The 11,903-nt window shown below is 62.0% G+C and overlaps 1 protein-coding gene across 1 annotated transcript; it reads left to right on the top strand.

The window, feature by feature from the left end:
* Positions 1 to 3,040: 3,040 nt before the first annotated feature.
* On the top strand, positions 3,041 to 10,815 carry B3GAT1 (beta-1,3-glucuronyltransferase 1). The gene is made up of 6 exons (XM_060160823.1): positions 3,041 to 3,716; positions 3,844 to 3,990; positions 7,495 to 8,003; positions 8,434 to 8,730; positions 9,481 to 9,581; positions 10,681 to 10,815. Exons 1-5 carry the CDS (start codon positions 3,713 to 3,715, stop codon positions 9,565 to 9,567), a joined length of 1,044 nt encoding a protein of 347 aa, XP_060016806.1. The 5' UTR covers positions 3,041 to 3,712; the 3' UTR covers positions 9,568 to 9,581; positions 10,681 to 10,815.
* The last annotated feature ends 1,088 nt before the right edge of the window (positions 10,816 to 11,903 follow it).

Genomic DNA, 11,903 nt, shown 5'->3' with positions numbered 1-11,903 from the left:
TTCCCAAGCGGGCAGTGCCACGCTGGCCAGTGAAGAGCGTGTGGTCGGGGACAGGACCGCTGATCGTGCAGTTGTCGGGACACGTGCAGTGTCCGCATCACCTCGAAGGACTCTTCACCCCGCGGCCTCCTGTGACCGCCACCGTCCCGGGCTTATGGGCACCACGGCTCCTATCCTGCTCCAGAGGCGAGGGCTGGGGTGGTCTGTGTGAAACTGACCTCCGCCACACACATGCACACGCCATCTCCGGAGCACCTCCCTGAGGGATGGGACGGAGCCGTGTGAAGCCCCTTTCCCTGCTGCCGTGTGGTCCAGGGAATCCAGCAGGGCCTTGCCCACCACCGATGCTGAACTAATATTTGCTGAATGGAATTAAACCAGCCTCCTCCGCAGGTACTGGGACGCCGGTGAGGTTTTCGTCTGAATCCTGCAGCTCAGGAGGCAGCCTATCCATGCATTTGGAATCGTCCAGCCTGGAAGCCAACCTTGCCCTGGCCCTGCCTCCCCAGGCCCAGCCTCTCCTGTCCAGCCTGCCCGGCTACAGCCCAGCCTTGGACACATCGGGGCCCCCCATCTGGGTCCCAGACACCCCCTGGTTCTCACAACCCATGACACCCTAAAACCCATAGGCAAATTCCTATAACTAGGTCTCCCCAGACGTGGCCAGTCTCCAGGGCTGCTTGGCCCATGAATCAGCTGTTACACTGGCCTCTTGCTTTGACTTTGGCCTTGAATGCCATCCAACCCCGTTTTCTCACCAGAGCCCTGTCTTAACCTCAAGGTGCTAAAATGGCAGAACTGAAACTTCATAAGAACCTCCCAGTCCAGCCCTGTGTGTGGAGATGGGGGTGGAGGCCGAGGAGGACAAGCAGGGCCCCGGGGGCAGCAGCCAGAGCACTGTCCCGCCCCCTCACGTCCCCTGTGCCGTCCCATGGGGCTCACACGCCCCTCGGCACAGCCTTGTCTGTGTCCAGCCGAGGCCCCCCGTCTGCACTTGCTGAGGGGCTGGGCGGCGGGGGCCAGTCACGGACACGAACTGCGGTGGCTGGTGGGGAGTCCTGGCCTCGGCGGACACCGGGCCCCACCCTCGCTCTCACCGGCAGGACCTCGCTTCAAGCACGGCAGTCTCCCTGCCGCACCCCTCCTCCTGGCTCTGGGTGCGGCCGAGCCCCTCCTCCATCTTTGCACTGACTCCTCTGCCCGTGGCCACCAAGGGCCCAGGGCGGCCCTGGGTCTGCGGCTGCTTGAGCCTGGACCACAGGCAGGCTGCCCGCCACCCCTCCAGGGCCAGGCGGGAAAAGTGGGCCGAGGCCAGTGGTCATCCTTGCAGCCCCGTCTCACACTTGGGCCTCTGGGTCTGAGGTAGCTTCCGCTGCTCCCAGCCCAGGTCCCCCCCAGGCCTCTGCTCCCTGACGCCCAAGCCCAGGCCCCATTTCCCTCAGACCCGCCCCCTGCTGGCCAGCTGGTGCTCTCCAAGGCTGGGGGCTCTCCCTGCTCTGCTTCATAACCGCCTGGTAATTCGCTCCCTGATTTTGCTGCTATGCTTATAATAGCCTCCATTAAAGTTATGGGGTTTGCAAGCCGTAATGGCTTCCAGAGTAATTAATGCACAACTGGGTTTATGGCTAAGTTTATTTTTAGAGCTTTTCTGCCCGCCCCACCCGCTTCCTTTCATAGAAGTTTTGACCAGATAGAGCGGATGGGATCAGAGCCTCCCTCCAAGGCCCTGGCGTCCACGGCCCCCCTTCCTCTCCTAGTACCCCTCCTGCTCCCCCAGGGGCGTGCTGGGCCCTGCAGGGGGCCTCCCGGAAGGGGCTCTGGGGCCTGACCCTCCTTCCCGAGCTCCTGATGCAGCTCAGACCCAAAGGGCCCGGATTCGGGTCTGGCTCCACTGCATGCCGACGGTGACTTGGACAAGATGCAGACCCTCACGGCCTCTGCAAACTCCAGGTGGAAGGGGTCGAGGTCAGCGCCTGCGGCCCAGGCGTTGCGAAGACTGAACGTGGAGTGTCAAGTGCATCTCTGGCCCCACAAATGCTCCCCACCAGCTGTTCTTTGCTCAAACTGCAGCCCGGGCGGCCGAGGGAGGGGCAGGTGCCGGAGGCTGGAGGCTGCCCCAGCGCAGCTGCCTGAGTGCCAGGGCAGGCCAGCTCCCCATGGCTTCCCCGCCGGAACCAGAGCCTCCCCAAGACCAGGATGCCTGGAAAAGCTCCAAGGCGATCACAGGACCAGAGGAGACCTCCCAGCCAGCCCTACTGGAAGCGCCTCTGACCCCCATCACGTGGCCTGAGACAGCCCCGCCAAACCGAGGCCCCAACTCAGCCCTTCGCAGCCCTGCCTGTGGCCTTGGGCAGGGGCTGGGCGGGGATGTAGCACGAGCTCACGCAGCACAGGAGACCCAGACAGGCACCCTGGGTGGGACTCTGGGCTCCCACCTGCTCGGGCCACGACAAGGAGTGTGGAGGAGACAGCTCGCACCCCAGGATCATTCCCTGCTCTGTGCCTGCACCGTTTAACCCCGGTGGCAGGGGGCAGGCCGTGCACCACCTGACTCCAAGGAGGCTGTGGAGCCAGGGGTGGCAGGGGCAGCGGGGCCACCCCGGGAGACCGCAGTGCCTGTCACTGGAAGACAACACGGTTCTTGCACCAGGCATGGGGACTGCTGGCAGAGAGAGGACCAGGCAAGGAGGAGGACGCACTGCCTCCAAAACGGGAGCCCAGATCCTGCTCAGCCCTGGCTCTCAGCTCTGCGGGAGACGGATGCGCGTCTGCGGGGGGCTGGGTGGGCAGCGAGCGGCCTCGGGGGCTCGGCGTGCCGGTGCTGGGCACTGGGGTGGCCCACACACCGGGACAGGCCAGGGCCGCCCATGGCTGTCCTCCCTCACGCCTCCCCCTGTGGACCCCAGCTGCATCTTGCACGGCACTCAGCTCAGAAGTGAGGAGGAAGGTGAACGTTGGGATGTGACAGTTTCCATGGCGGTTCGGAGGCTGAGCGCCTGTCTCCTGGCACGTGGGCAGCCGGGCCAGAGGGGAACTCTACCCACAGGGCACCTCTCCTGGAGCTCCTGGAGCCCCTGCTGCTGCCATTTGAGTGCCACCTCCCCGGAACGTGGCAGCCCCACCGGGAGCACGTCTCCTGGCTGACGCCCAGCTGCAGCGCCCGGCCTCCGCCCTACCTCCGCGGGCTTCGCAAGAATAGATCGTGTCCGGGTCCACTCCTTAATCCAGGCTGTGAAATAACCACCTGGGCACGAGCCTGTGACCATCACAGCTGCTGACTCGTTCCGAGCGCTTGCTGTGTCCATCTGGTGCCAGCCCACGGGCTCCACGGGTGTTAACGCATTTAATTCCCAGAAGCCTTGGGAAGTAGGTGCTGAAGGCGCCCATTTCATAGATGAGAAAACTGAGGCACAGAAGTGAGTTGGGGTTAAACCCAGGCAGGTGTGTCTGAACCCTGAGTGGACAGCACCCACCGCCACCTGTGAGGACAGAGGCTGGCCGCACCCCACGGACTGGCAGAAGCCAGGTTCCACCCTGAAAACGCGATGCTGTGCGTCCCGAGCCGGCCAGTGGGGACCTGTTCTGCCCAGGTCTCTGGCCGCCACCTTTGCTCTCTCTTGCAGGTGTCCACCCCGCAGGGTTCCTGACCCACCTCAGAAGGCAGCACCCACCAGACTCCGGTAGGGCCGGACTCCGCAGACCTGCTTCGGCAATGGGTGGGTTGTGAGCGTGGTCAGGCCTGCTGGCCAGCATTCAGCTTCCCGCTGCCCCGTGCCTGGCCCACCCGGCCCATTCCTGTTCTTTTCTCCCCTGTGCTCGCCGCCGTCCGCTGCCGTCGCTCAGGTAACGAGGAGCTGTGGGCCCAGCCAGCCTTGGAGATGCCGAAGAGACGGGACATCCTTGCGATTTTCCTCATCGTGCTGCCTTGGACGCTGCTGGTCACCGTGTGGCATCAGAGCACCACCGCGCCCCTGCTCACCGCACACGAGGGTGAGCCCCCGCCCGGCCCAGCCGCCGGGCTTTGCTGATGGGGTGACCACAGCCAGGGCTTCTGGAGTCCTGACTCTCACCCGCTCGGTAGCTGGGGAACCGAGGACGAGCCAGGCTGATGACCGTACCCTCGTGGGCGGGGGGGTCTCGGCCCGTTTGGGGCTCTGATGATGCCACACATACAGGCACAGACTCACGGGGCAACTCTGCACCTGTTCCCAGGACGTGCACCCGGGAGGGCTCAGGGGTGGGTGGCCAGGATTCCCGGCCTGCGTTGTTTAAAACCTTTCAGGGCGAGTGTGTTGTTCGCTCCTCTTTTCCTGATCAGGAAGCCCTGATCCAGTGCCACCTGCTGAAAACAGGCTGGACAGAGGCAAGTCCCCCGGAGCCGGGTTAGAACTGGCTCCGTCTGGCTCCCAGCCCAGAGCTTTTCCCTCTCACACCAGGGCCCCCTATGCCCCAAACCCGTACACGTGCTCATCCCCCCGCGCCTGCCCCTCACGGCCAGTCTCCAGTCCCACACTCCCCCCCTCTCTGTTCGATCCCTTCTCCCATGGGAGCCCGGGGAGCCTGATGAAACGCTGAGGTGCCCAGGCACGTCCCAGGGAGAAAGCTGACAGGACTGGGGTGGGTGGGGGGATGCTGGGAATCGGTGATTCGGGTGCAGGCAGGGCCAAGAGCCACAGTCTGAAGCTGGGCTGCTCCACAGTTACACATTGGGGCATGCTCAGCCCCGGTGGGTCCTGAGGCTTCCGTGAGGAAGGGCCAGGCTGAAGGTGGCTAAGTGCCCACTGCCTGCAGGGGCACCTGGAGCTGTCCTCCTCCCAATCCAGCACCTCTCCTTGGTGCTTACTTTTGTTTTTTTTTTGTTTTTTTTTTTTTTTGTGGCCATGCTGCTGGGCCTGTGGGATCTTAGTTCCCCGACCAGGGATTGAACCCAGGGCCTGGCAGTGAAAGTGTGAGCCCTAACCCCTGGACCGCCAGGGAAGTCCCTGGCGCTTATCATTTTAGAGTTGTCACCCAACAGCACATCACTACATTTACCACATGTAAAGGGACATAATACCACGTGGCTTCCATTCTCGGCAGGGCTCTGGGGTCAGAGACGCCAGGCTGCTTCGCTCAGCACTGCCCTTCCTGCCTGAGGACAGGGAACTGGCATCCACTCTCCCCAGAGCAGCCAAGACAGACAGAACGAAGGCAGCAGCAAAGGAAGTTAGGGAGGCCTTAGGACCCAAAGGCGGCAGAAGCCCTGACCCAGCCCTGTCGTAGGCACGGAGAATGTACCAGGGCACAGACCTGCCGCCGCCGGTGGGGGTGATTTGAGCGGCAGAAAGGGACAGGGAGGGAGAGGGACTCTCAGTGTCCTTCCCGGGCCTTGGTTTCCAAAACTTTACTCACGGCAGGATAAACTAAACTTTACTTATACCCTGGTCAGAAGCTGCTCTCCTCAAGCTTGTTGTCTTTCACAGTCTGACCCAAAACTCCTCCTGCAAGTGCCCTTGGCTACCTGCATCTGCGCTAGTCTCCCGACCCTGCACCCACGGCCCAGGCGCAGGCTCCCACTACCCCTGTGTGTCTCGTCGTGGGTGTCTGGTTGGCCTTTGGGAGCTCCCTGAGAGGCGGGAGCACGTGTGTCCCCGCCCCTCGGTGCCCAGCGTCCAACCCCACGCCAGCACCCAGGCTAACAAGAACCATGGGAAGGAGGGAGGGGGCGGCAGCTGGCTGGACCCCACTTCGCCCCCTGCAGGTAACCACTCACGCCATCCTTTCCATAGTTGCAAGAAGCCATGAGGAACAGGGCCGCTTACCAGGGATGGTGAGCCTCGGGGCAGAGTTACGAGCCCTTTAACCCACATGCAGCTCGATAAAGGAGATGCAGGTATTGGCTCCATTTTGCAGTTTCTTAAACTGAGGCACCAGAAGCCAAGCACCCTGCTCACGGCCGTATGGTTAGTACAGAGTGGCGCAGGGTCTGAGCCCAGGCACTCAGATCCCTAGGTCAGTCCTCTGACGCTTGCCACCTCCTGCTGAGATGGTGTGAGAGCAGTGAGGGGCCCACAGCCTTTCAAACAGGAAGACACACCTCAGAGAGAAGGGACTCTTTAAGAACAAGCATACCCGTGGCGGCTTCCCTGGTGGCGCAGTGGTTACGAATCCGCCTGCCAATGCAGGGGACATGGGTTCGAGCCCTGGTCCGGGAAGATCCCACATGCCGCGGAGCAACTAAGCCCGTGCGCCACAACCACTGAGCCTGCGCTCTAGAGCCCGCAAGCCACAACCACTGAGCCCGCATGCCACAACTAGTGAAGCCTGAGCACCCTAGAGCCCATGCTAGGCAACAAGAGAAGCCACCACAATGAGAAGCCCACGCACCACAATGAAGGGTAGCCCCCGCTCACTGCAACTAGAGAAAGCCCGCGCCCAGCAACAAAGACCCAACGCATTTTTTTAAAGTAAAAATTTTTTTAAAAAGATATGAATCAACACCATTTAAAAAAAAAAAAAAAAAAAAGAATACCCATAGGCTGATTTCCCCTCATGAGAGGACTGCTGGCTTTGCCCATGGGGAGAATGTCCAGGATGCAAGAGAGAGCTTGGTCATTAGAGCCGCCCCAGCGGGCGCAGGGTGCTTTCCGGAGAGAGGGGCTCTCATCCCTGTGAGTGTGTCACAGAGGCCAGGCCTCTGCCAGGTTTCACACACGCCTCTCCTGGGGTCCTTGGGGACACATGGGCACACATGGCTGGGTGTGGGGCAGGTAGGGTTCCAGGTGGCTGAAAGAGTGTGACCGGAAAGTGCAGATTAGGAGACAGACACCAAACCCCAGAAGAGCTGAGATGGGTCTCCACCCTCTGCCCCTTTGCACAAATGTGAGAATAAAGTCAGCGACGACAGGCACAGGGTTCAGAATTATCTTGCCAGCTATGGGCAACACCCTAGAAGAAAATGCAGTAGTTAAGTATCAGATACTCTGCACCAAGATTCAGTAAGCCCCGCTTGACTCCAGGGTTTGTGAAAAATCGGGGCGAGGTCACCGCAGACTCCCGGGTCCACGGTGTGCTGTAGCCACGACAGCACTAACGCTGCCCTCCGGCATGGGAGGCAGTGCCCGGGGCTCTGCAGCCCCAGCCGGTGCGAGGCAGTGCAGTCAGCTCTGGCCAGGTGTGAAGGGTATAGGGTGGTAAGGAGAGGACACTTTGTCACATAAAACCCGAACCGCGGATGCAATCTTGGAATTTGGCCAGTTGCCGTCAAATAGCTACAGAGCTGTCAAATGGGAGAAGGAGGGAGAGGTTATTTCTGTGTCATCTCGGGAGTCACAACTAGCAGAACCCAGGGGAGGATGTCAGGCAAGCAGCCTTGACCGCCAACTTCAGCCCACAGGGGACCAGGCAGGGATGCGCTGACGTTCCCGCGGGTGGAGCAGAGGAGAGCTGCATGGGGCGGGGGGGCCGAGGTACTTGCTGCGGAGCTGCCCACACCGCCCCCCCTCCAACCCGCAGATGACGGCAGCGATCCCCGACGCGAGGCGCCACCCGGCGTGGACCCCAGGGAGTACTGCATGTCCGACCGCGACATCGTGGAGGTGGTGCGCACCGAGTACGTGTACACGCGGCCCCCGCCCTGGTCCGACACGCTGCCCACCATCCACGTGGTGACGCCCACCTACAGCCGCCCGGTACAGAAGGCTGAGCTGACGCGCTTGGCCAACACACTGCTGCACGTGCCCAACCTGCACTGGCTGGTGGTGGAGGACGCACCGCGCCGCACGCCGCTGACCGCGCGCCTCCTGCGCGACACCGGCCTCAACTACACGCACCTGCACGTGGAGACGCCGCGCAACTACAAGCTGCGCGGGGACGCGCGCGACCCGCGCATCCCGCGGGGCACCATGCAGCGCAACCTGGCCCTGCGCTGGCTGCGTGAGACCTTCCCGCGCAACTCCAGCCAGCCCGGCGTCGTGTACTTCGCGGACGACGACAACACGTACAGCTTGGAGGTTTTCGAGGAGGTGCGCGATTCGTGGACGTATGTGGGGCCCGGGGAGGGTGCGGACCCGGCGCGGCCTTCAGCCCCGGCTGGCGAAGGGGGAGGAGATCGGCCTTGGCCGCAGCCCTGGCTTCCGGGCACTGTCTGCGTGAGGGCTTCCAGTGGGGGGACAGGGAAAGGGGGTTCCTTGTCGACTCTCTGAGTGTGCTCCGGGTCTGGGAGTCACGACAGTGTGGGGGGAAGGGGTCATTTCAGACTCTAAATTGGGGAGACAGAAGTTTTGCAGCCAAGGACAAAGAGGGCAGGTCACGTGACAAGGCGAGTATCAGCTGGTTGGAGGGGTGGCCTTGCCCACAGCCCAGGCGTGCTCCTCCGCAGATGCCCACCCCGAGCAGCCCGGGTGCCCCGACTCCCATCCCCGCCCAGGCGCCCTGACCCTTCTCCTTCTGTAGATGCGCAGCACCAGGCGGGTGTCCGTGTGGCCCGTAGCCTTCGTCGGCGGCCTTCGGTACGAGGCCCCGAGGGTCAACGGGGCCGGGAAGGTGGTCGGCTGGAAGACTGTGTTCGACCCCCACCGGCCGTTTGCAATAGACATGGCGGGGTTTGCGGTCAACCTGCGGCTCATTCTGCAGCGAAGCCAGGCCTACTTCAAGCTCCGCGGCGTGAAGGGAGGCTACCAGGAAAGCAGCCTCCTGCGAGAACTTGTCACCCTCGGTGACCTGGAGCCCAAGGCGGCCAACTGCACCAAGGTAAGCCCCTCAGCAGAGCTGACAGCTGCAACGCAAGCTTTCTCCAGCCCACAAAGCCCTCCCTCTAGGTCAGGGAGAAGGAAACAGGGCCCCAGACAGCCTCCCAAGACGGCAGCTTATCGCCCTTCAGGAGCCACGGTGATGGCAGGTGGGGGAGCAGGGAGGGGCGACCGGCGAGACAGAGCCCAGGACTGAATCCCTCCCTCACCTCGAAGCAGCTGGGCTCCACGACCCTCCTGCCAGACACACCTCCATGTGTGCACACACATGCACAGACACGGGCACACACACACACATGCATGGAACATACATGGGTGTGCGTATGCACAACACAGGCACACGTATACATATGTTCATGCATGCACGCGCGCGCGCACACACACACACACACACACACACACACGCTGCTTCAAGTTTGGACTTCTCCAGCCAGGGCCTGGGCTGTCACTTAGCTGAGCTGAAGGTCCCGGAACTCTCTCTCCCTCTGGACCCATCAAGAAATGCAGGGGAGGATGAGAAGCAAGAGGAAACCTTGAGACCTGTTTGTCTCTTTTCTGTAGCTGTAGACTTTCTGTTTCCAACAGATATTTTGAATGCAGCCTATGTACAAAAAGCAAGAATGAGGGCGTAGGTAGAAACAAAGAACAATGGAGAAAATCTTGCTGGAACAAGGGCAGAAGGAGAGGGGGCGGGGTGGGAGGGCGAGGCCAGGGGCCTGCCCCATGCGGCCTCACGTCTCTGAACACACAGATCCTGGTCTGGCACACGCGGACGGAGAAGCCGGTGCTGGTGAACGAGGGGAAGAAGGGCTTCACTGACCCCATGGTGGAGATCTGAGCCCCAGGACACAGGTAGGGGGATGCAGGCAGGTGACGCACTGGGCGGGCCACCCAAGCTTGGATGCAGAGTAAATCCGCCAAGACTTCTCCTCTTAGCCTTTAATCGTGAAGGTCAGAGCAAATGCCCCGTGGAGTAGAGGAGGCATAGCTGAAGTCGACAGGAGCCAGCCTCCCCCCGTGGCTGGGTGGTTCTTCCACCAGCTGCTTGGAAGGCCTCACCTTCCAGGCACCGCCTGGTGACAGCTCCCTGTCATCACCACTGTTATCCTGGCCACCAGCCGGTCCCCTTATGAGGCGCTGCGGTGTGGACCCGCCCAGGCTCTGTCTCCTGCAGGTGCCTCCTCCGTCCTGGTGAAAGCGTGGACCGAGGAGCCTCGCCTGACTCCCAAGCTACCACTTTCCTCGGTTTGACCTTTCTTTCTGTAGGCCTCAGTTTCTTCATCTGCAGAATGGGTTGTTGAGGCACCAGGAACAGTCAGGCACATAATACGTCCTGCCTAAGTGTTGCTATTTTTACTTGTTTGATTCTTTTTGGCCAAGCCACGCAGCATGCAGGATCTTAGTTCTCCAACCAGGGATCGAACCTATCCCCCCTGCAGTGGAAGCGCAGAGTCCTCACCACTGGACCTCCGGAGAAGTCCCTTTATTTGGTTAAAACCCTGTATTGCTGTAGGTCACAGGCTCCATCTGTGTTTTAGAGGCAAAGGAATGAGGTGGAGTAAAGCTGAAGTGAATTGTGCCAGGTGATTGGCAAAGCCAGGAATTTTCTATGAGCTTCTCTGTGATCTCATCAGAGGTGGGAGCTCAGACAGTGGGACACACCTCTGTCCTCTGGCCTTGGAGTCAGGCTGAAGCTTCTGTATCACCTGGGCAATGGCCCTGCCCACAGGGGACCGCAGGGGGTCTGCTTATCTTGTCCCCTGAACTTAGAAAATCACCTCAGTCGCTGCCACTGAGACTGTGTCGGGACAGAGCATCACTCCCTGCCTCTCCCGCTCCCGGCCTCTCAGTGGGACCCGGGGGTGGGTTCTGCGGAGCCCCTGGGTGACGCTTCAGGGGCCCAGGATCCAGCGGCTCCCTCACGCCTCCCCCATTCTTCTCCCCGTCACAGGAGCCCCCTTCTCAGACCTGCTCCTGGCCACCTGTGCTCCCCACGCGGGTGGTCCCTCCGAGGCGGACTCCTGTGGAATCGCCGTCACCCTCCTTTCTACTCTGGGGCCTTCAGAGAGACCAGCCTGCTGCCAGGACAAAGGACGGAGACCCTAAAGCACAGAAACCCCAGACCTGTTGTTCTGTTCCATCTGCCCTGGCAGGGCCGGCCGGGGCAGACACCATGGGCCCCAAGCCCGGGAGTGATGCCAGGCTGGGAGGGGGCGAAAGACCCCAGCAGTCCAGCAGAGGGCTCCCCAGCTCCCCCTCGAGGCCCCACGACCACACAGGACACCTGGCCAGGGACTGCGAAAGACGGCAAGCAGCCCCCACCCCCGGCATCAGGAACGAGCTGCTCCGAGGAGATGCAGCCCCTCCGGCCGGCTTTCCTCTGGCTCCTGCTTGCGGAGCGTAAGGCTCTCTGTGCTCCCGGCAGGCGGCCAGCCCTGTGTGCGGGGAGTCAGGCTGCCAGAGGGCTGCTCTCCCCATACCTCAACCTCGTGGAGGGAGCAGAGCGCCCTCCCCGGCTCTCGTCCCAGCGCAAGGAAGGAGGTGGGCCCTCCACCCAGCACAGGGTATAGACCACACGGCACCTCCCCCACGCCCACTGGGCTCCGGGCCCCTCGCCTGGGCTGGGACTGGGGAAGCAGGAGCCCCCAACCCAGAGCCATGAGAACCACAGGCCTCAGGGGCTCGAGGGAGCAGGTGGGCCAGGAGGAGAGAGGAGGGGCCCGGGCGGTCCCAGGGCTCCTCCCTGCCCCTGGCTGGGGGACTCTGGATTAGCAGAGGGGTTTAAGGAAGGGGGCAGAGATGATCTGGACCCCGAGGGCAGGATACCTGAGCACACACTGCTTTGGAAATCATGCGATTTACACACCGAGTGGGAAGTAAAACCTCCCTTCTCCCTAAACTGGGGGCGCGAAGAGCAAGCCGGCCTCATGTCCGGCCGCCCAGCCGCCCCAGACAAGGAACCGTGTGCGGCCCTCAGCCAGGAGGAGAGGTGCCTGTCTCCCTGGCTTCCCGACGGGGCCGGCCCTCCGCCGGTCTCCACTCACACTCCTGAGCGTTGGAAGCACAATTTTCCTCCCCTGTGGAGGCAGAGGAAGGGCCTGAGCCCGCTGAACAGGTGTTTACTTTTAACCGCTAATAGCCCCTACTCCACTTAGACTCATGGGATGGGTCTGC

This window comes from Lagenorhynchus albirostris, chromosome 9, assembly GCF_949774975.1.
Source record: "Lagenorhynchus albirostris chromosome 9, mLagAlb1.1, whole genome shotgun sequence".
NCBI lineage: Eukaryota > Metazoa > Chordata > Mammalia > Artiodactyla > Delphinidae > Lagenorhynchus > Lagenorhynchus albirostris.
This window is presented reverse-complemented; position numbering and strand designations above follow the sequence as displayed.